The sequence below is a fragment of the Myxine glutinosa genome, chromosome 12 (genome assembly GCF_964187855.1).
Source record: "Myxine glutinosa chromosome 12, kmMyxGlut1.1, whole genome shotgun sequence".
Classification (NCBI taxonomy): Eukaryota; Metazoa; Chordata; class Myxini; order Myxiniformes; family Myxinidae; genus Myxine; species Myxine glutinosa.
The window spans coordinates 43,213,955-43,236,418 of record NC_136272.1 but is presented as its reverse complement, the minus strand read 5'-3'; the positions used below and the strand labels follow the sequence as shown (position 1 = coordinate 43,236,418).

The 22,464-nt window shown below is 46.0% G+C and overlaps 1 protein-coding gene across 8 annotated transcripts in view; it reads right to left on the bottom strand.

The window, feature by feature from the left end:
- The window catches only part of LOC137437893 (sodium- and chloride-dependent creatine transporter 1), a 112,216-nt gene that overhangs the window by 62,108 nt on the left and 27,644 nt on the right, over positions 1–22,464 (bottom strand). For all 8 annotated transcript variants that reach the window (XM_078766317.1, XM_078766320.1, XM_078766321.1 and 5 more), the window contains 5 exons: positions 19,970–20,259; positions 15,694–15,825; positions 11,088–11,355; positions 9,631–9,763; positions 8,963–9,097 (listed from right to left, as the gene is read on the bottom strand). In XM_078766317.1, coding sequence (XP_078622443.1) covers positions 8,963–9,097; positions 9,631–9,763; positions 11,088–11,355; positions 15,694–15,825; positions 19,970–20,237 — 936 coding nt within the window. In that variant the 5' untranslated portion in view covers positions 20,238–20,259. The remainder of the gene's footprint in view (positions 1–8,962; positions 9,098–9,630; positions 9,764–11,087; positions 11,356–15,693; positions 15,826–19,969; positions 20,260–22,464) is intronic.

Here is a 22,464-nt window from a genome sequence, read left to right as displayed (position 1 = left end):
GTGTTTTGAATTACTTGGTGGTGAGGTATTTTGAATTACATGGTGGTGAGGTGTTTTGAATTACGTGGTGGTGAGGTGTTTTGAATTACGTGGTGGTGCGGTGTTTTGAATTACGTGGTGGTGCGGTGTTTTGAATTACTTGGTGGTGAGGTGTTTTGAATTACGTGGTGGTGAGGTGTAATCGTCCCAAACTTCCAATCTGCACCTACCCCTCCACTATAAGTGCTGAGGGGTTCTTTCTTGAAAAAAAAAACATTCAACCTAAATCTTCAACCTAAATTGCCTATAAAAATGTAATATCACAAACACAACAAATACATTTGTGCAAAGTAATTGTTTGTATTATGATTTGTGAAATCATGACAACACAGCAACTCAGGTACAGTCATTAGCCTCAGCTAAAATAAGCCCGTTCCTCAGTAACGACGCTTGGCGAGCGCAGCGAGCCGAGCCAAGCTAGTATATATATATTGTTGCGAATATGGAATTTGACCTCCATATCCGCTTGTAAATATTCCCCTATCTTCTCCGATACTCCCCAACTCTCCCCTTACCCCATTCCCTAGTCCCATTGTCTGTAAACAACACCCATTAGAGCCGATCTTCCCCTTCATTCCCCCATTAAATGTCGTGCCCAGGTCCCCCGCACCACACGTAGACAATTATAGGACATCTTGCTAGTTATTCTTAATCTATGTCAGTTAAGGACTTGTTTCCATTAATTATGACTCTTCGTTGCACCAGAATGTGATGATATGGCACCAGTAGGAGTTTAGGACCTTCCCATACCTCCCCGCATCTCTTCCCATCATCTCAAGCTCCAACAACAACCACAACAACAGCGGCTTTGCGTCCTCACTCCGGCTCGGTTGGCCGCCATTGAACATGTGCTCGACGGGGTTACCCAGAAGGGGGCTCCCTGTCGGCCCCTCGTCAAGGGCGGAGCCGGTAACCCCCGCACCCAATGAGAAGCCATGGGCCGATGCCATATGGGGCGGAGCTAACGAGCGAGGGCGTGACTCCCCGCCGGATATACGCGGCCCCGCGCCGGACGTGACGTGAGATGCGCCCCGAGCTTGGAAGGAAAAGACGCCACCCTCCCGAGCGCTGAGCGACCTCCCCAGCTTGAGACCAAAGTCGCGACCCACAAGCGCTGTGATACCTTCACGCATCTCTGGACACCACCGTACGTGATCCTGCCCTGAGCACAGGTGCACCTGGAGCGATCGCTACCCGCTTTCCTGGCCATCAAACCCCGTGTGAGTGAGCCTTGTCCCGCGTTTACCTGTCGTCTGTCCGGGGATAATATAAGTGTGTTTAAGTGCCCACCTTCCTATGTTTCCCTCTTGTCCCTGTAATCTAAACCTTCCGCAATTGTAATAACAACCTTTGAGAACCGTATCCCTGGTGTCGTATTGTGTGATTGTAATCCAGCCGGGTGTCTTCTTTTTCTTATTGAGCCAGCATAGCGCGATTAGTCAACCCCGGGTGCAATCGGGGTAACTTGTACGGATACGGCGGCCATCCCGCTCGGCCCACCATACCATCAAAGTCGTATCTGTAACAATTGGTGTCGAGGAGTGGAATTCGAACCCGGGACTAAATTAGTTAGGCCCAAATTTTGGGAGGGAAAATCGATTCGGAGCGCGTTTCCCGCGCGAAATTATAACGGCGAAATTTCAATTTGTTTTACGAAAATAAAAAAAATAAAAACCGAGTTTTGCAAGTCGCGCTATGGCGGATCAAGACGGCTGGGGTCCGGTAGGGGAGAGTGAAGCAGGGTCGGTCCAGGACCAAATTGAGGGACATGAGGAGAGCGAAGCAGTGAGGGCGGCAGGTTCGCAAAATAGCGCCGTCACGCACGAAGTAGCGGGCGCGCAAAATGGCGCGCTCGCTCACGTGGTTGAAGGGTCCCAAAATAGCGGCGCCGCGGAGGGCGAGCCTGCGGTGGCGGCTGGGGACGCTGGGCAAACCGGGTTTGACCTCAGATTATTCTTGACCCAACTGAATGCAAAAATGGATAGGATGGAGGGCCAAATGAGGGTTGATAGTGGGCGATTAGAGGGCCAAATGGGGGTAATGAGGGACGAAGCGAGGGCTCGGAGTGAGCAATTGGGGGTAATGAGGGACGAAGCGAGGGCTCAGAGTGAGCAAATGGGGGTAATGAGGGACGAAGCGAGGGGTACCAGTGAGGGATTAGACAATAATTTTAAGGGATTAGACAATAATTTTAAGGGATTAGACATGAAATTTGGGAAATTAGACGATAGATTAGGGGAAATACAGGAGGGGTTAACGGGGGTAGAAAACAGAATGGCCGCTCAAGAGAATCAAATGGAAGGGATGCAAAAAGGGTTAGAGGGGTTAGAAAACAGTATGGAAGGCAAATTGAGGGACATGAGGGACCAAGCGGAAAGGGAAGTTAAACAAATGGAGCAGCAGATAGAGGGGGTCAGAATGGGGGTAGAAACCAAACTGGATGCTCACAGGGAGGAAATGGAGCAGATGAGGGTGGCATCTGGGCAGGAGATGCAAGTGATGGGAGAGGAGATCAGAAGAGGAGTGAGTGAGGAGGTCGGAGGAGTGCGCGAGGAGGTGAGGCACTGTAAGGAGCACATGGAGAAGGAGGTGAGAAAGGGGACTGTAAAGTTACAAGGGGGCATAGAGGACCTGACGCAGGAGGTGGAGCAGCTGACGGTGGGACAGACGGAGTTAGTGGAGCAGGTTCAAAGGAACACTGCGGTATTAGGAGGTTTAAAGGCGACACAGAAAGAACTAAAAGATGACTTGGTAGCGACGAAGAGGGAATGTCAGATGGTACGTGAGGGACTGACAACGAGGTTGGACGAGGTGATAGAGGTAATGGAGACGAAGGACCGGCAGGTGAGGACGCACATGGAAACGGTCAAGGTAGCCTTGGAGGACGAGCTTGAGGAGAACGTACCGGGGAATAAAAGAGGTGAAGCACAAATTAGAAGAAGTGGAAGAAGGGATGAGCGAAATTAAGAAGCGACGGAGAGGGGATAACAAAGAGATAAAAGAGGAGATAAAAGAATTGGTCCAAAGTCTGTGTTTGGATCGTGATGTGCTCGTTAACCGGATGAGGGATTCGCAGGTGATGGAGGAGAAGCGAAGAGGAAGAGGACCCGGTGTAAGTGGTGACCAATATGGTCGTGCGTATGATGCGCCAGGGGATTTAAGGAGCTTGGGGGTCGAGATAGACCCGGGTGTTCGTGAGAGGCCGTTGGTGAAGTGTGCGACAGGTCTGGTGTGCGAAAAAGGAGGTGTGCAAGAAAGTCCGACTCTGGGGTGTGTGAGGAAAAAGTGTGTGCCAAGGAGTGAGTGTGCTGGCGAGAGTGAGTCGGTCGTAGCGCGTGTGCGAGGGAGCACATGGAAGCGCGGTGTGGTGAGTGTTACAGAGGGTGTAATGCAAGAGTGTGCGCGAGAAAGGTGTGTGACGGACAGGTGCATGAGGAAAGAGTGCGCTGTCAGAAGTAAGGAAGAGTGTCCACCTGTGGTGAGTGTTACAGAGGGTGTAACGGGAGAGTGTGCGCGAGAAAGGTGTGTGACGGACAGGTGCATGAGGAAAGAGTGCGCTGTCAAGAGTAAGGGTGAGTGCGCTGTCAGGAATGGAGGTGAAAGTAGTGGGAGTGACATGGAGCGTGAGTTAGTTGTGACAGGTGAGCGAGGATGTACACCTGGGATGGAAGGATGCACACCTGGAATGGTAGAGCGTGAGTGGGAATGCACGCTGGAGTTGGTGGTGAGGCACGTGGTTGGGTGTGCGAATGAGAGCACACCTGTGATTGTCACAGAGCAGGTGACCGAGGAGGGGGTGCGAAGCGGTGTATTGGTGAGGTGTGCGAGCAACGAATGTGTGCCAAAGTGTTCGGTGGTCAGGTGTGTGACCAAGGCTGTGAGTGGAATGGGTGTACCTGGGTGTGTAAGGAAGGGTACGAGGAGCATGGGCACAGCTGGATGTGTGAGCAAGGAACGGGCTGCGGGGTGTAAGCGTCCAGGTGAAGCATCGACGTTACACGGGTTAGAGGTTAGAGCGACTTTTAGCCGAAGCAGGCCCTCGGTGCGTGCCGGGCCTCGCTTTGAACGGCCGCGTCCGTGCTCCACTAGGGGGAGCGGGCAGCCCGATAGGAAGGGTCGTCATGGCGACCACCTTTTGTTGAGGCATTCCGGCAGGTCGAGATCGGGACATTGGATGGCTCCACGCCGAGGTGATGTGTGGGATCTCGGCACGGGTAAGCCCCCGTCCCTGCACCGAGTGCCGGACGTATCCAGCCGCTGGCACAAAACAACCAGCATCCATTGCTTGGCTTTACGAAGCCGGGCTTTGGACAGGGATTGGCGCACCGAGAGGTATTAGTGAGTCGACTGGGTGATGAGGTTAGTGTTTTGGACCCAAAATTGGAGAAAAACAAAATTTGATGATTGGCAAGGGATTGGCAGTAGTGATTGGCAGATGATGGGCAGTGATTGGCCAAATTTTTGATTTGTTGAAATTTGATGTGCAAAATTGGTAGTGAGAGACCCCCGATGTGGTGGGATGGCAAATCCACCATCCTTCCCAGGGGGGGGCAAAGGAGCAATAGCTTATGGGGTGTATGGCAGTGAAAACTAGCCCGGGTGGGTTAGGATATGGTGTGTAGGGATCTAGAGAAGATGACCTTAGGTAACGTTAAGGTTAGTTAGTGACTGATACCTGTAGTGGGGACGCAGGTAGATTAGTATGGATGATAATGACGAGGGAGCGCAATAGTTTAAAGGGACGACTGGGAAGCGCAAGTTTCAGAAGGGAGTAGTTAGCTGAGATGATGCCGTGTGTGTGAGGATTGAACAAGTGTGATTGCACAGGTGTGCAACTGGACAGGTGTGATTGCACAGGTGTGCAACTGGACAGGTGTGTGGAGCAGTGTATGAGTAGTGAGTGTGTGGATCAGCGCGAATGCGCTTGGGGAGAGAAGGGTGCCGGTGGCACCAGGTGTGAGAGCACAGGTGTGCAAGTACAGGTGTGTGGAGAAAGTTGGAGTAAGTGGTACGGAGTGGTGTGCATGGTGCGAAGGTGTGGATGGGGGAAGAGTGGACCCCCATCACGGATACCCGGGGCGGGTAGTGTAAGTGTTAGGTAGAGGGTGCAGGTAAATTGTGGTTGGATATTGGCATTTGTGGTGCGGTTGCAGAATGGTGTTGTGAATGGGTGCATTAGTGTTGTGGAAATGGCTGGGCGTGTAGCCTGTTAGTGTGTGTAGTTGGTTGGGCACTCCACCACTGTGAGGATGTCGGCCAGGTGAGGCCGCAGGTGGGCTCTGGGAGCCGGTAGTTGTGAGTGGGTGCCTGAGGATCCCGGGTGTGGATCGGGTAGCCCAGTGCCAGAGAGGGCACCGAGTGGGGAGAGTGCCAGAGGGCCTTCCCCAGGTAGTTAGGTTAGGGCAAGGAGCAGGTAAGCTCGGAGGCAACTGCAGTGGTGGAGGTGTGCAGGTGGGTAGACCCACTGGGAGAGGTACACGCCGCAGCCCAGAAATTGTGCGAGGGCACCGGGAGATGAATCGGGGGAGTGAGACCCCAAATTGAAGAGCACCACAGTTTGGCCAATGGGAATTGGTTTTTAGAACCCATAGTGTAAGAGGGCCAATGGTTTGGCCGGAGAAAGCCCCCGGGTAGTGTAAAGTTGTTAAAGTCATTTAGGAGATAGTTAGGATTGATGAACCTGTCGCACCATACGCAGCCACTTGCCTGTGGTGATGATGATGACTCCACACCTGTGTTTTCTTTGTTTGTTGCAGGAAATGAGATTGCTGTGAGGATTTGTGAGACGCATCACGACGTGGATGAGACATTGGGGTGAGTCCATCTCTCCCTCCCTAGGAGGGACTGATGATGAATTGGTGATGGCAAATTTTGATGTTGAGTTGGAGATGGCAAATTTTGATGAGAGTTGAAAATGGCAAATTTGATTGGTTAGGAGGGAGAGAAGACGAATTTGGTATATGGGAGGAACGGGGAAGACAGTAGGGATGTTTGTTGATTTGTAAAGTAGATGTTTATGGGTAGTGTTGTGTTGTGTGGATACAGTAAGGGGTAAGGGAGGGGCCATGTAGGTTACCTGGTGGGGGGGGGGCGTACGATAGGAACGTACCTGTCTCACCTGGTTCCCATGTGCCCCCAGTGTGCATTACCTTATATTGCGTGCACTTTTGCGCCCTTACCACCTTACTCACTTGTTTCTTCTTTTGTCTCCCACCTCCGAGGATCTGGCTTTGGGGTAGAGAGAGAGGAGAGAGAGGTGCTGGCTACGCAGTTGTGGGCCTGCACTTTCGCTGCTTGTTGCCTGGATCGATACACCATATGGACCGCAATGTTGGTGGCCACCCACAATGGACCGTAGTTCTTTTGCGGCCAAGCACCACCCGGGGATGGACCTATGGGTCAACGGGGCACCTATGCCATACAGGTGAACCACTAATAATTAACACCAAGTGCACCACAAGAAGAGCAAGAGACACCTGCAGGGTTAGGGGTTGTCGAATTTATTTTTATTTCATTGAACAATGGTGACTGCACCGATTGGTGGTGGGGTGGTGCTGTTGATGCTGGGAAAGGGTGCTCTGCACGTTATTAAAGGCCGTCGGCCACAGAGCACTCGTGGGTTGGTGTATCGATGTTGGCAAGCGCGCTCTCTCTATGCATAACATCTGCATGTGTTCCTCCAAAGACAGGTCCTGGATCGTAGTGTAAATATCAGCGTAGTCTTGTAAATAATGCTCCCTACCGGCTGTATGTTTAGTTTGAGAATTCTTTCCGGATTCGGTTATCCTGTGGGTGTGTTTCTGTGAGGAGAAGGGTGCAACGTCGCAGGGGGACATATTTACTCATTTGTGAATATCTGTAAAACTGTCGCACTCAGGGTAGAGTTAATAGTAGAGGGAACTACATTGCGTGCCACACTAAAGTAGGTAAAAATTTATCGGGTCGGGACGCCCCGAGGGTAGAGAAGGGTGCAATGTTGCGAATATGGAATTTGACCTCCATATCCGCTTGTAAATATTCCCCTATCTTCTCCGATACTCCCCAACTCTCCCCTTACCCCATTCCCTAGTCCCATTGTCTGTAAACAACACCCATTAGAGCCGATCTTCCCCTTCATTCCCCCATTAAATGTCGTGCCCAGGTCCCCCGCACCACACGTAGACAATTATAGGACATCTTGCTAGTTATTCTTAATCTATGTCAGTTAAGGACTTGTTTCCATTAATTATGACTCTTCGTTGCACCAGAATGTGATGATATGGCACCAGTAGGAGTTTAGGACCTTCCCATACCTCCCCGCATCTCTTCCCATCATCTCAAGCTCCAACAACAACCACAACAACAGCGGCTTTGCGTCCTCACTCCGGCTCGGTTGGCCGCCATTGAACATGTGCTCGACGGGGTTACCCAGAAGGGGGCTCCCTGTCGGCCCCTCGTCAAGGGCGGAGCCGGTAACCCCCGCACCCAATGAGAAGCCATGGGCCGATGCCATATGGGGCGGAGCTAACGAGCGAGGGCGTGACTCCCCGCCGGATATACGCGGCCCCGCGCCGGACGTGACGTGAGATGCGCCCCGAGCTTGGAAGGAAAAGACGCCACCCTCCCGAGCGCTGAGCGACCTCCCCAGCTTGAGACCAAAGTCGCGACCCACAAGCGCTGTGATACCTTCACGCATCTCTGGACACCACCGTACGTGATCCTGCCCTGAGCACAGGTGCACCTGGAGCGATCGCTACCCGCTTTCCTGGCCATCAAACCCCGTGTGAGTGAGCCTTGTCCCGCGTTTACCTGTCGTCTGTCCGGGGATAATATAAGTGTGTTTAAGTGCCCACCTTCCTATGTTTCCCTCTTGTCCCTGTAATCTAAACCTTCCGCAATTGTAATAACAACCTTTGAGAACCGTATCCCTGGTGTCGTATTGTGTGATTGTAATCCAGCCGGGTGTCTTCTTTTTCTTATTGAGCCAGCATAGCGCGATTAGTCAACCCCGGGTGCAATCGGGGTAACTTGTACGGATACGGCGGCCATCCCGCTCGGCCCACCATACCATCAAAGTCGTATCTGTAACAATATATATATATATATATATATATATATATATAGATATCTTCAATCTTCCATCAATCTATCTTCTATATAGGTATATATATATAAAAGAAAGTTTTTGTTTGTTTGTTTGTTTGTTTGTTTGTCTGCACACACTAATCTCCTGAACGTTGAAAGATAGGAGGAAACCTCTAAAACAAAAAATGTCGGGACGGGCCCCGGGAAGGTTATAGGCTAGGTGGCGAGGCCGGTCGAGGCCATCTCGGCCGGGCTGGGCCCATTTAGCAATTAAAAGCGGAGCTGAATTATAGTAATCAATCTTCTACGGCCACGAGTAAAAGCTGAATTATAGTAGTAAATTCATTCAAAAAGAACCAAAAATGTCGGGACGGGCACCGGGGAAGGTTATAGGCTAGGTGGTGGGGAAGGTTATAGGCTAGGTGGTGAGGCCAGTCGAGGCCGGGCTGGGCCCATTTCACAATTAAAAGCTGAGCTTAATTATAGTAGTCAATCTTCTACAGCCGTGAGTGAAAGCTGAATTATAGTAGTAAATTCATTCAAAAATAACCCAGGCAACGCAGGGTGCATTCGGCTAGTCTTCTATATATATAAAGAAAGTTTTTTTTTTGTTTTTTTTTTGTTTGCACGCGCTAATCTCCTGAACGGTGAAAGATAGGAGGAAACCTCTAAAACAAAAAATGTTGGGACGGGCCCCGGGAATGTAACAGGCTAGGTGGCGAGGCCGGTCGACGCCTCTCGACCTGCTCGTGTGCGTCTTTTTCCCCATTGACCCGGCATCGTTCGAACGTCACCAATCATGCAAGGTAACATAATTTAAAATGTCGACGTCAACAATCACATTCCAAAAGCAATGTACCTTGGGATGGCTAAGCTTGGTCCAGTCTGGCCTGAGGTAATACACGATCCCATTGTAGGCACCTTCCAGCATCATGCTCCGGACAAACAAAGCGAAAAGCATAATGTATGGGAATGTTGCTGTGAAGTAAACAACCTGTACAGGAAAACAGAAGTTAAGAAATTAAAACATTTTTTAAACCTTCATCCAATGTTGTCTACAGCTTCTTTTTTTTTTTTTTCTTTCTTTCTTACTTTCTCTTTCTTACATCCACAACACATATTCACATATCCTGCCAATGCCACAAGCCAAATACATTCAGGAGCAAAGGAGTGGCCAGGGGAGAGAGCGAGAGAGAAGAATAGGCAGACAAATCAGTTAAAATGTTTGATCAAATGAGAATGACTGATAAACCATATAATACTGTTCTTTTGACATATTAAAGGCAGTTTGGAACAGTCCACTATTCAAAGCGTTTGAATGAAATAGTTGTTCCGGTTCATGGTTTTACAGTGACATTGCAATGATAGTGGTGTTACTTGTACCAGCAAAAACAAAAAAATTCTTCTTCCTGTCAGAGGAACATTTATACTCCAATGCAACAGAAATTCTGATAGAGCATGGCAATCGACAGAGTTTGGAATTTCAAACAAGACCAGTTATATTGAGCCCTTTTACATTCGGCTCACCTTCTCTGTGGACCGAATTCCTTTCCACAGACAAAGGTAGACAAATATCCATGCTGCAATCATGCAGAGGACAAGGCCCCAGCTGAGGGTACCAGTCTCATCAAGACCCGATGAGACTCGGAGAACATTCCTCCTGAAAAAAAAAAAAAGGCCGGTTTTAAGATTGTTATACAATGCCTTCAGAAGTTATTCACACCCCTTGACTTTTTCACATTTTGTTGTGTTACAGCCTTAATTTAAAATGGATTGAATTGAGATTTTATTGTCAATGACCCACACATAATACCCCATAATGTTAAAGTGGAAATATTTGTAAAAATTTGATGCAAAATGATTTTAAATGAAAACCTGAAATATCTTGAGTCTTTAAAATTTCATTTTTATTTATTTATTTAAAACAAGTTCATTTTTACTTGGGAAGTCCCAATATTTATACCATATTACAAGGGAGAGAGTTACACATGAATCATGTGCAGACTAAAGGAATCATAAGACTTAAAACTAAATATATATATATATATATATATATATATATATATATATATATATATATATATATATATATATATATATATATATATATATATATATATATAATAAAATAATCACTCACAGTTCCCAATAAAAAATAAATCATAAAATAATTGTGCAAGAAACCAACCAAGCAACCCCACTCCCCAACGTCCTATCTCATCTATAGTCTTGCCTTTTCCCTCTCTTCCCCATGCGGAGAGTTTGCGATAGTCTATGAACCAGGCTTTTTCCTTCAACAGAAAATACCAACAATATTAACCTGAAATCCCTATCCATATGTGGAAAAGATTAATCACCCAAGTACCAAGTAGTCCGTGGGAGGGAAAAAAATGTGCGCCTGCAAAAAACCACGAATAAGCGAGACAGAGCTGCGAATGTAGAAGCAGGTCACATTTTATCATCCGCAAATACGTGGAACCCATTAAAGTCTGGTCCAACTGTATACAATTCAATTGAAATAGACATTAAAGGTCGCATAAAAAAAATTCTGGAAGTTTAGAACCATTGATGCGGTGTCTTAGAAAACACCTTACTTAGCATGTTAAATGAATTACCCATGCCTGTTGTTTGTGTCCTTTACAACATCCTTAAAAGCTAAGTTTCCTCCTGTTTGGAATGATATTCAATTTTGTTTCACTGCCAGACAGGCAGCTTAGTATAAAGATTATCTCGCTTCTCTCAATGCATGGGCGATCGGAACGAATTCAAGTCAAAGTACTGTTAAATTATAGGTCTGTTTTCCAATTCATGGTCCAATGAGTGCGTGTTCAAAATATAACAATCTATTGAAATAAAATTGTTCCTCGATCATAATCTGATGACTGTGGACAAATGGAGAGAAGTGACCAAATTGCTTAACCCTGATTTTCACTCAGCATGTGTGGGGTAATTAATAATAATCCTACAAAGAGAAGACAACTTACTCCCAGAACTCAACAACAGGAGAAACTGATCCATTCAGCAGCCCACAGGTGCGGTTGGTAGCATTTGAGAGGTCACCAACAGCAGAGGACATGTTCACACATTGGATATGTTCCTGGCAGGCCGGCGTATTCCACTTGTGTCCACATGATGCCCAAGGGAGCTCTCCCATGTTGAAACAGTGGACCAAAAAGTAAATGGACCAGGCTAGAATAACCACGTAGTATATGTTGCTGAAGAAAACCACCACGACACTAGAAAAGCCAACACCTGAAAACAGATATTTAAATGTATGTTTGCATACTTTGAAAGAACAATAAATATTACCACATTTAAAAAGCGCAAACATCTCCACAAACGGGCAATTTAAAGTGTAGGTGCATGATGGTTGTTCATCAATTGCCAAACCACAAACACTTGCGGGTCCTAGCTCAGTCGTGGAATGCGCCAAGTAAGGTGTCGGTAGGGTGTGGCATTACTGCACATGGTTATCCAGAGCATCTCTCAATGTTGAGCTACAGAGCTAAAAATGCTGTGTATTTCATCCACAACATACTTGCCATTACCTCCGCCACCCAAGGGAGACAGAGGTTACGTTTTCACCCATCTGTTTGTCTGAGCAGGATATCTCAAAAAGTTAGGGACTGATTCGGCCGAAATTCGGTGGACAGGTTAGGTGTGTGACAAGGACGAATAGATTCGATTTTGGTGAAGATCCGGATCAAGATCTGATATTTTTAAGTGATTCTTCACCATTGAAAGATAGGGCAAAAAACAATATACATCAAGATATCTCAAAACATTGTGGACACATTCTGACAAACCTTCGTGGACAGGTTGGGTGGGTGACAAGGACAAATCGATTCGATTTTGGTGAAGACTCATATTAGGAACCCGGATCAGAGGGTTTTATTATTTAAAAAATTTCAAGTCATTCTTCCCCATTGAGTGATAGGGCCAAACAGGAGAGGCCAAAAACGATATTGTGGATTACTTATGACAAAAGATGTGGATTACTTTGTTGTTGTTTTTTTGTTTGTTTGCTTTTATATATATATATATATATATACAAGATTGAGGCTCGTGTAAGAGCAAACGTTTATCACAAAAAAAAAAACGGACACATAAAACATATAATAAAGGGAGCGGTAGACAAGATGGGGAGAGAGAAGGAAGCACACAAGTACAACAGTAGAGAACAGGGACATCAGGAGATCTGTGGGAGGAAGAGGGCTTGGGGAGGCAGGGGAATGGGAAGGAGGAGGGGGGGGGTGGGAGAGGTAAAAAAACACATGGACACTGCGAGAACTTCAAGGAAAGAAGTCGGTATTTCAAGAAAGTAGATCTGGGGTGAATTAACGGGGGTAGAAAAGATCAAGGTTTTGGGTGGGGGAAGATAAGAGATGGTGGTGAACAGCTGTTTTAAAGACTTGGAGGGAGGAGTGGGATTGAAGGGCATGAGGGAGTTTGTTCCAGAGGCAGGAGAAAAGAGGAATGAAAGAGTGAAGGTGAGCAGAGAGTCTTGATTTTGGAAGTTTCACCAGAAGAGGGTTGCTGGCAGATCTTGTGCGAGCTGTAGGAATATTTGGGGGACAGACCACAACCAGAGTTGGGGCAGCTGGGCCGGAGAGGAGTCAGTAGACCACCAACCTGCCTGCGGTGAGTGAGTGATTGAAAGGCCCTCGGAGTTAGCCTCATCGCAAGAGATTCCAATGATTCTGAAAGCTTTGGTTTCTACAGCGTGAAGCCGAGCGAGGTGTGAGGCAGGAGCACCGGCCCAGAGGGGGAACAGTAATTGAGCTGCACATTAAAGCCTTGTATATGGTGAGGAGCTCAGGTGTGCAAAGGAAGGACTTCGCACAATGGAGGATGCCCAGTCGACGAATGGCTTTGGAGGCCAGCTTGGAAAAGTGTTTTTTCCCCAGGAAAAATAATGGCAGATAGTGAGACCCAAAAGCTTGAGTGACAGAACTTATTGGAGAAGATTGCTGAGAAAGTAGATGGGAGGGTTGTCCAGTCGGTCGTTTCAGAGACAGTGAGAATGTAAGATTTGTCAGGATTGAAAGACATGTCCACTTCTTTGACCAGTCTGATTTCTTTTCCAGGTCTGCAGAGAGTGAGGCGGCTGCAGACTGCCGATCTGAGGGATGAGGTATGGAGCGGCAGAGAGTGGTCATCAGCAAAGAGATAGAGAGGATTTTCCAGAGTCGGAGAGATAATTGATGAAGACCAGAAAAAGCACAAAGCCCAGAACACTGCCTTTGGGAACTCCAGGCTTAACAGGAAAGGGAGATGAGAGAAATCCATTCAGGTGTGGATTGCTTGTGGATTACTTGTATTGGATCACAGGATTACATTACTTGGATTACAGGAGGGTGTGGATTACACGTGACAAAAGTTGTGGATAACTTATGACAAAAGTTGTTGATTACACGTTGACTACAACCAGAGAGGAAGTCCGCAAGCCATGCATGGAGATTTCCATGGATACCATAGGAGGAGAGTTTGATACGGTCTGGCACCTTGCTCTGCTCACCAAAGGCACGTGATATGTCAAGGGAGACAGCTCTAATTTCTTGTTTGGCATTGAGGACCTCCAATCCTCCATCCATTGTTGAGACAGCAGAAGCAGCATGTCCAGAGTAGAATGACCTGGTCTGAATCGAAATTGATGACCCGAGATCAAGCCATTGGAGAAGAGGAAGGATTTGATGTCAGAAGCGATGATTGATTATATGACCCTGCTCATTATTGGGAGCAGGCTGATTGGTCTTTCATTGCAAGGATCTGTTTTAGCATCTTTTTTGTGGAAAGCAGTAATGTTGGCTGATTTCCAAGCAGATGGGAGATGACCTTGAGCAAAAGAGGGGGTGAAGAGAACAGAGAGAGGGTGTGAAAGATAGGCAGAGCAGGATTTTAGGACCCGTGGGCTGATGCCGTCTGGTCCAGTTGCAGAATCAGAGTCGAGGTTTGACAAAAACTTCTCCACCTTGTCAGGAGAGAAGAACACAGAGTCCAGGAGAAGCTGGGTTCAACTGGGTAATGTGGGTACAGAGAGAGATGGGTTCGGGACAAGATTTTGAGGCAAACGCAGAGTTGAGGCATTCGGCTTTTTCACGTGTGGTGTCAGCTGTGTCGTCATTTGAGGTAAGGGAGGGATGGAAGGGGGACAAACACCAGAAACAGATTTGACCAGACGCCACCAGGATTTGGAGGAGGGAGACGGGTTTGAAAGTTCAGAGTGGATGATTTGTGACAAAAGTTGTGGATGACTTGTGACAAAAGTTGTGGATGACTTGTGACAAAAGTTGTGGATGACTTGTGACAAAAGTTGTGGATGACTTGTGACAAAAGTTGTGGATGACTTGTGACAAAAGTTGTGGATGACTTGTGACAAAAGTTGTGGATGACTTGTGACAAAAGTTGTGGATGACTTGTGACAAAAGTTGTGGATGACTTGTGACAAAAGTTGTGGATGACTTGTGACAAAAGTTGTGGATGACTTGTGACAAAAGTTGTGGATGACTTGTGACAAAAGTTGTGGATGACTTGTGACAAAAGTTGTGGATGACTTGTGACAAAAGTTGTGGATGACTTGTGACAAAAGTTGTGGATGACTTGTGACAAAAGTTGTGGATGACTTGTGACAAAAGTTGTGGATGACTTGTGACAAAAGTTGTGGATGACATGATAAAAGTTGTGGATGACTTGTGACAAAACTTGGTTGAAGTGTTGGGTATGTTACAAGAAACAAGCCAATTAACCTTTGGTTCAGCTTTGAATGCAGATCCGACCTACCAATAGGATACAAAGTGTAAAGTTTTCAGCCTGGCTTTCAGCCTTTTCAACCTGGCATGCTCTCGACTGAGTGCCGTTCTAGTTCTCAGTTAATTGCAAGGGAACTTCCCCCCCCCCTACTCCTCCCCCCCTACCCCACCCCCCCCAAACCCCACAGCAAGAATGCCTCTAACAAACTCTGTCCCCTCTGCCACACCCCAAACTCTGTCCTCCCCTCCCCCTTTAATTTAAGCAAGAGTGCATTCTTGCATTATTACATATTTATTTATTACTTCATTAAAATATAATATTTAACTCTCCCATTCCATTACCAACGTCACCCATGCCTACCTCTTCATAACCTGCTTTCTCACCTTCCCAACTTGTCCTTTCACCCCATTCACAATCTCGGTAGCAGTGAGACGCATCTCTTGAGAACAATTATCCAAACTACCTTCAGGTCCCCATTTACAATCTTGGGAGATATGTCCCACGGAAATGCTGTGGAATTGCCACTTTCAAGTGAGCGTGAGTAGCTTGATTGTGTTAATAAAAGGTCCCAAATTAATTATCTTCTCTGTGATGCATAAATGCAAGGTCAAAATTAAATAACGATGAAAACATTGAATTCACAATCTCATGAGATTTGGTCATATCAATATTTTACAGATGGACACAGACAGACATCACAACTCCCACAAGCCCTACACTTCCACTCTCCATACCGGATCTTTAGTGTTAAACAGCAATAAATGTGGCACAAAAGGGCCAGCGGGCAATTCAAATTGAAGCATCAGAAAAGCCCAAAGCTTTTGGGAACCACATCCTTACCTCTAAAAAGAGGAGCTATACCCCACATGGCAATCCCTCCCTTTCTCATGAACTGGCCTAGAGAAACCTCCATGACAAAGCAAGGCATCCCGGATATGACCACCATAAGCACATATGGGATCAGGAAGACACCTGAAAACGAGAAACAACAACAATGACCTTCTCCTCAAGTTTTAAACTTCCAGATAATCTTATTACAATAGAGCAAACGGAAATGGTTATGCACATTTGTATGTACAGTCACATGTAAAAGTAAGAACACCCCATGTAAAGTTTTGACTATTTCAACATATTTCAACATACAGCTATTTGATCTTCATTTCAACAATATTGACAGCTAAAGGTGATATAATACAACAAATATCATGAAACATTTACATTTTGTAGTCCATTGTATAATGTAAATAAAAATAAATGCAAACTTCGCATGTGGAAAAAGTAAGTACACCCCATGAAATGTTTATCTTTTTAACATATGTGGACATATCAATATTTGATCTTCATTTAAACAGTATCTATAGATAAAGGTGATATAATTGAACAAAAAACAATGAAGAATTGACTTTGCAATAATTTATTCAACAAAAAATTAACAGATGCCATTTCCTTCTGTGGAAAAAAAGTACAAGTAAGTACACCCTTGGCTCCAATCGGTGGTATTGCCCCCTTTGGCAGAAACAACCTCAAGTAGACGTTTCTTATAACTGTCTACCAGTCTCTGACATCGACTGGGAGAAATTTTTGCCCACTCCTCCATGCAGAATTCTTTCAGCTGTGCGATGTTTGAGGGGTTTCTTGCATGCACAGCTCGTGTCAAATCCCCCCACAGCATCTCGACGGGATTTAGATCCAGGCTTTGACTTGGCCATTCCAGAACCCTCCATTTCTCTTTTCAGCCATTCCTTGGTGGATTTACTGGTATGGTTGGGGTCATTGTCATGTTGCAAGGTCAACCTTTGGTTGAGCTTCAACTTTCCGACAGATGGCCTCACATTATCCTCAAGCACTCTCTGGTACAATGAAGAATTCATAGTGGATTATATGATGGGTTCAACTAGGTAATGTGGGTACAGAGAGAGATGGTTCGGGACAAGATTTTGAGGCAAATGCAAAGTTGAGGCATTCGGCTTTTTCACGTGTGGTGTCAGCTGTGTCGCCGTTTGAGGTAGGGGAGGGATGGAAGGGGGACAAACACCACAAACAGATTTGACCAGACGCCACCAGGATTTCTATGATGGTGAGCTGCCCAGGCCCTGATGCAGCAAAGCTGCCCCAAACCATAATATTTCCACCACCATGCTTTACAGTTTGTATCAGGTTCTTGTGGTCAAATGCTGTCTTTGGTTTTCGCCAAACATGTCTTCTGGTACTGTGGCCAAATCGCTCTACCTTTGACTCATCTGTCCAGAGCACATTGTTCCAGAAGTGCTGGTCTTTGCCTTGGTGTTCATTGGCAAACTTTAGTCTTGCCCTGATGTTCTTTCTGGACAGCAAAGGTTTCCTCCTGGCACACCTCCCATGTAGATCAAATTTGTGCAGCCTCGTTCTAATGGTAGACTCGTACACTTTGAAATCAACAGTGGCAAGAGCTACCTGTAGGTCCCGTGATGACATTCTGGGGTTCTTAGAGAATTCTTTCAGCATCTTGCGGTCTGCTCTTGGGCTGAACTTGGTGGGGCGGCCTGGCCTGAACAAGTTGGCAGTTGTTTGGAATCTTCTCCACTTGTAGATGATCTTCCGGACAGTCGAATGATTGATTTCAAATTGTTTGGAGATCTTTTTAAATCCCTTCCCAGACCGGTAGGCATCCATAACCTTCTTTCTGAAGGCCTCAGAGAGCTCTTTTGATCTCGGCATGGTGATGCCGCACACTTCAACAACAAAGAGCAAACCAAACTAAATGTCTGAGGTTAAAATAAGACAGGTTCCTCCAAGATCCTCTCCAATGATGTTCAAATCATTTGCACCTGAGCTGGTGCACCTGATTCTAATTTTATGTATTTGAAGTAGTGATAAATGTAGGCCGTAGGGGTGTACTTACTTTTTCCACATGTGAAATTTGCATTTATGTTTATTTAAATTATACAATGGACTACAAAATGTAAATGTTTCATGATATTTGTTGTAATATATCACCTTTATCTATCAATATTGTTGAAATGAAGATCAAATAGCTGTATGTTGAAATATGTTGAAAAAGTCAAAACTTTACATGGGGTGTACTTACTTTTTCACGTGACGATGTATATTTGTGACCAAAACATCTTATTCAAAAAATAATAATAAAAAAACACCCAAAAACACAGTCCGTGAACTCTTAAGTAATGTTGAAATATACCATTTGACCCTTAGACTGCTGCGACACATAAGACCCTTGACGACCCTTTAAGTCCCCCAAGACCTTTAAGAACACCAAGACCCCAAAGACCCAACGGACCCAAAAGACTTCAAAGACCCATAAAAAAATCGACTTCTGCTTCCGGTCTCTTGAGCAAGGTTGCAACTTCGATGTCTGCACGGCATCAAAGTTAAGTATTTTTTCCAATTTGTGTATTTGTCAAATTTCCGCTCGTTATTTCATTGCGTATGTGTTGCTGTGTATTTTTGAGTTAATCTTAGTTTGCAATTCGCAAACTTGTGTATAATTTAATCATTTTCTGCTCGCACTGCATGTGCGGCCTGGTAACTTGAGGCTTCCCTCACCCAGGCGGTGTTTTTTTGTATTTAAGTTCTTTCCTTCGCTGTATTGCTTATTCCTTAGATTTCCTTTTCTCCCCCTAACATCTATCCTTTGTTTAACGTTCTACATACAAATATATATATATATATATATATATATATATATATATATATTCCTTCTCTCCTCACCCCACCCCCTTTATCTCCTTCTCTTCCACCTCTTCCTTCCATCTCCAGACGTAACTCACCCTTCCAATTCTAGTTTCCTTCATCTCATCTAACCCTTTGTCCTTTCTCTGATCCACACCCTCACTTCAGGGACTTTTCCCAGATTGGTTCACACAGTTTTGTTTAAATATGTTTAAACTTTCCCCTGCAGTATTTTATTCAATGGTTTATTACAACACACTGTCTTTCTTCCAATTTAAAAGGCTTTTTTCAATTTCCTCTTCAAATCATTCCGCTTCAAAAAAAAATTCAATCTCTTACAGTCATTCCTCCCGACATTCTCTAAACTCACCTACACTCCACCCCTCCTCTATCGTTCTCAAACGGATCTGACTTGAAAATCACAATAACCCAGGTTGTAATAAATGTTTGTTTTTCATCAATCATCCACTTTCAAAACTCCCTCCTCACCCCTTCCCTTCAAAACCTCCCCCCTCGCCCCTCCCCTTCAAACCTCCCCCCTCGCCCCTCCCCTTCAAAACTCCCCCCTCGCCCCTCCCCTTCAAAACTCCCCCCTACCACATCCTCCTCCCCACTTCCTCTCCCTTCCATCACATACATCCACCTCCTCCAACCTTCGACTATGCTCTTCCCCCCCCCCCCCCCCCAAACACCTCACTGTGCCTCTTCCCATCACCATCAAACCTTTTGTCCACCTCATCCATCCTTTTCTCCTAACTCTTCTGCAATCTCCAACACACTATCAACAGCTCTCCCAACCTCCCCCTCACCTTACCCTACTCCTCCCCACCCCCTGTCATGTACCCGATGCTCCCTCCCTCTTCCTTAAAGGTAAGGACCTCAAACATCTGGGGCCTTCGCTCAAACCCGACCGATCTCTCCATACAGGTTGCTTCTGACAAACCAGATGTAATCTGCTTAACGGAAACTTTCCTCCTTCAAGATGTCTGATTCTTTACTATCTCTTCCTGGTTACTCCCTCCTCCAGTATGATAGAACTGAGCCTCGTCCTGGTGGTGGGGTTGCTATCTTTGCTACCCTTAAAGACCCTCAAAGACCCAAAAGACCCCGAAGACCACTCCCCCCCTTCCACGACCTCCAATCCATCTTCACCGCTACTAACTCACAGCCACCATTCCCACCATCCCTCACTCACTGAGAAGAGAAAGCAGGCATGGTCAAAGAAGCCTATCCCTCTGAAGCAAGCCATGCGCAGAGTGCGCCAATCCACACTGTTATGATAAATTGTTTCCTTTGTATTTAAATACGTTGTTTAGGTATCCGAGTTCACTTGTTTATTTTACCAAACAAGGTCTTATGAAGCAATATAACAATGGAGGGTGGTGAAGGAGGAAGACAAAATGATTTCAATATCAACACACACATACCCACTACCAAAGCCACATACCTCCACCGTTAACGTAGCACAGATAAGGAAAGCGCCAAACATTTCCAAGGCCCACAGCATAACCAATACAGGACAGCATGAAGTCAAACTGCCCGCTCCATTGCTGACGCTTTGGCAGCTCGTTTTCTTCACTATCCCAGCTATCTTCACTAAGACCACTTTCCACCTCACGAGGCACCCCAATGTAGGATCCGTGCGCATCATCGTGCATCGCCTTGTGGAGTGCCTGGTTCGACTCAAAAACTTGGGCTTCACATGCTTTCTCCATGATCACGTGTCTGCACACAACACTGGATGGGAGGATACTGAGGTTAGAGCAACTGACATTTATTATTTCTACACAATCATTTTGCGAGTGATCATTGGACTTGCTAGCTCCACCACCAAAGGTGGACAAATGGTTATGTTTTCACCCCTGTCTGCATGTTTGTCTGTGAACAGGTCATCTCAAGTTATGGACAGCTTCAGACAAAACTTGGTGGATGATTTGGTTCAGTGACAACAAGCTGATTAGATTCTGATTGTCTGGAAGCAGATGCAGCCTATCAGTGGGATATAAAACGCAAGCTGTTCAGCCTGGTGGCGGAGGTATGTGTTCTACCGAGAGCTGTTCTGTTTTTTTGTTGTTGTTGTTGTTCTGGCCCTTTGGCGGCTCCGCTGAAAGGTGGAAGCAGCTTTTGTTAAACAGACAGGGAGCATCTGCTGCCCGTATTTGTATTTCTCAGCAATCTTTTACAGAAGCGAGTGATAATGGTGACCAAGTTAATTATTAGAAGGTTAAAGAATAGATGCATATTGGAAGTTAAGTTAAAAATGAGGAAGTAAAAATAATCAACAACAACAAAAAAAAGCAAGATAAAAGATGCACAATGATAAACCCAACAGACTCAGACTCAGCGGTGTCCTGGCAAAAAATGCAGGATAAAAAAAAGCAAGTGGCAAATCCTCAACCCATTTCATCCCAGATAGATTGTCAAATTTCAACTCGTTATTTTATCGTCCATGCGTTATTGTTTTGATTATAGTTACTTTTGGTTTGAATTTCCTGTAACTTGTAATTATTTAATCGTGTTCTGCTCCTCGTGTGCGGCCTTGTAGTTGTACCCCCGTCGGTGTTTGTTATCTTAATCGTGTTTTGCTTGGCTCTTAGTTTTTTTCCCTTCTACCCCGAACATAATACTCTGTCTAACGTTCTAAATCCCCACCTCCCCCCCCCCCACCCCCAAAAATCAAACAAAGAAAAAAAAAAAAAAAAACATTTATTTTCCTTTCTCCACGTGTACTGTTGACTCATCCTGTATTTTCTGTCCAGGTGTGCTGTTCGCCCCACCCCCATTAACTCCTTGCCATCCACCGTTTGCCCTTCACGTGACTCGTGGTGGTCCCTCTCGGCTCTCCCCCCGTTGGTATTTTTGTGCACATAAGATTGTTCACGGTTCTGTTTAAATATTATTTAAATATGTATAACCTTTCCCCTTCAGTGTTTTACTCAGTGGTATTTTACAACACGCTGTTTTTCTTCCTATTTAAAAGGCTTTTCTCAATTTCCTCTCCAACTCATTCCACCTCAAAAAAAAGAAATTCAATATCTTATACGTCTCCCTCACTACATGGTCTAAATTCACATTCATTCCATCCCTCCTCCATCATTCTGAACCGGATTTCTAACTTGAAAATCACAACAAACCCAATTTGTTTTCAATGTTCGTCTTTCATTAATCATCCACTTTCTAAACTCCCCTCTTGCCCCTCCCATCCAAATCCCTCCCCTTGCACCTACACTCCTAAACTCCCCCCTTGCCCCGCCACTCTTAAACTCCCCCCCTACCCCTCCACTCCTGAACTCCCCCCTTGCCCTTCCACTCCTGAACTCCCCCCTTGCCCTTCCCCTCCTAAACTCCCCCCTCACTCCTCCCCTTCAAAACTCCCCCCCAACCCCTCCCATTCAAATCTCCCCCCATACCATTCCTCTCCAATTCTCCCTCCTCCCCCCTCCTCCTCAAAGCTGCCTCCTCCCCACTTCGTCTCCCTTCTATCTCATACCTCCACCCCCCCCCCCAACCTTCTTCTTTCCTCTGCCCCCCCCCCCCCCTCAAACAACCCCTCTCTGTGCCTCATCCCTTCACCTTCAAACCTTTCATCCTCCTCATCCTTCCCTTTCTTGGAACTCTTCTGCAATCGCTGACACACTAACAACTGCTCTCCCTACCTCCCCCTCTCATCCTTCATCTTACCCTACTCCTCCCCTCCCCTGTCCTGTACCCGATGCTCCCCCTCTCTCTTCATTAACGGTATGGACCTCAAACATCCGGGGCCTTCGCTCAAACCTGACTGATCTCTCCATACAGGTTGCTTCTGACAATCCAGACTTGATCTGCTTAACAGAGACTTTCCTCCTTCAAGATGTCTCTGATTCCTTAATATCTCTTCCTGGTTACTCCCTCCTCCGGTATGATAGACCTGAGCCTCGGCCTGGTGGTGGGGTGGCTATCTTT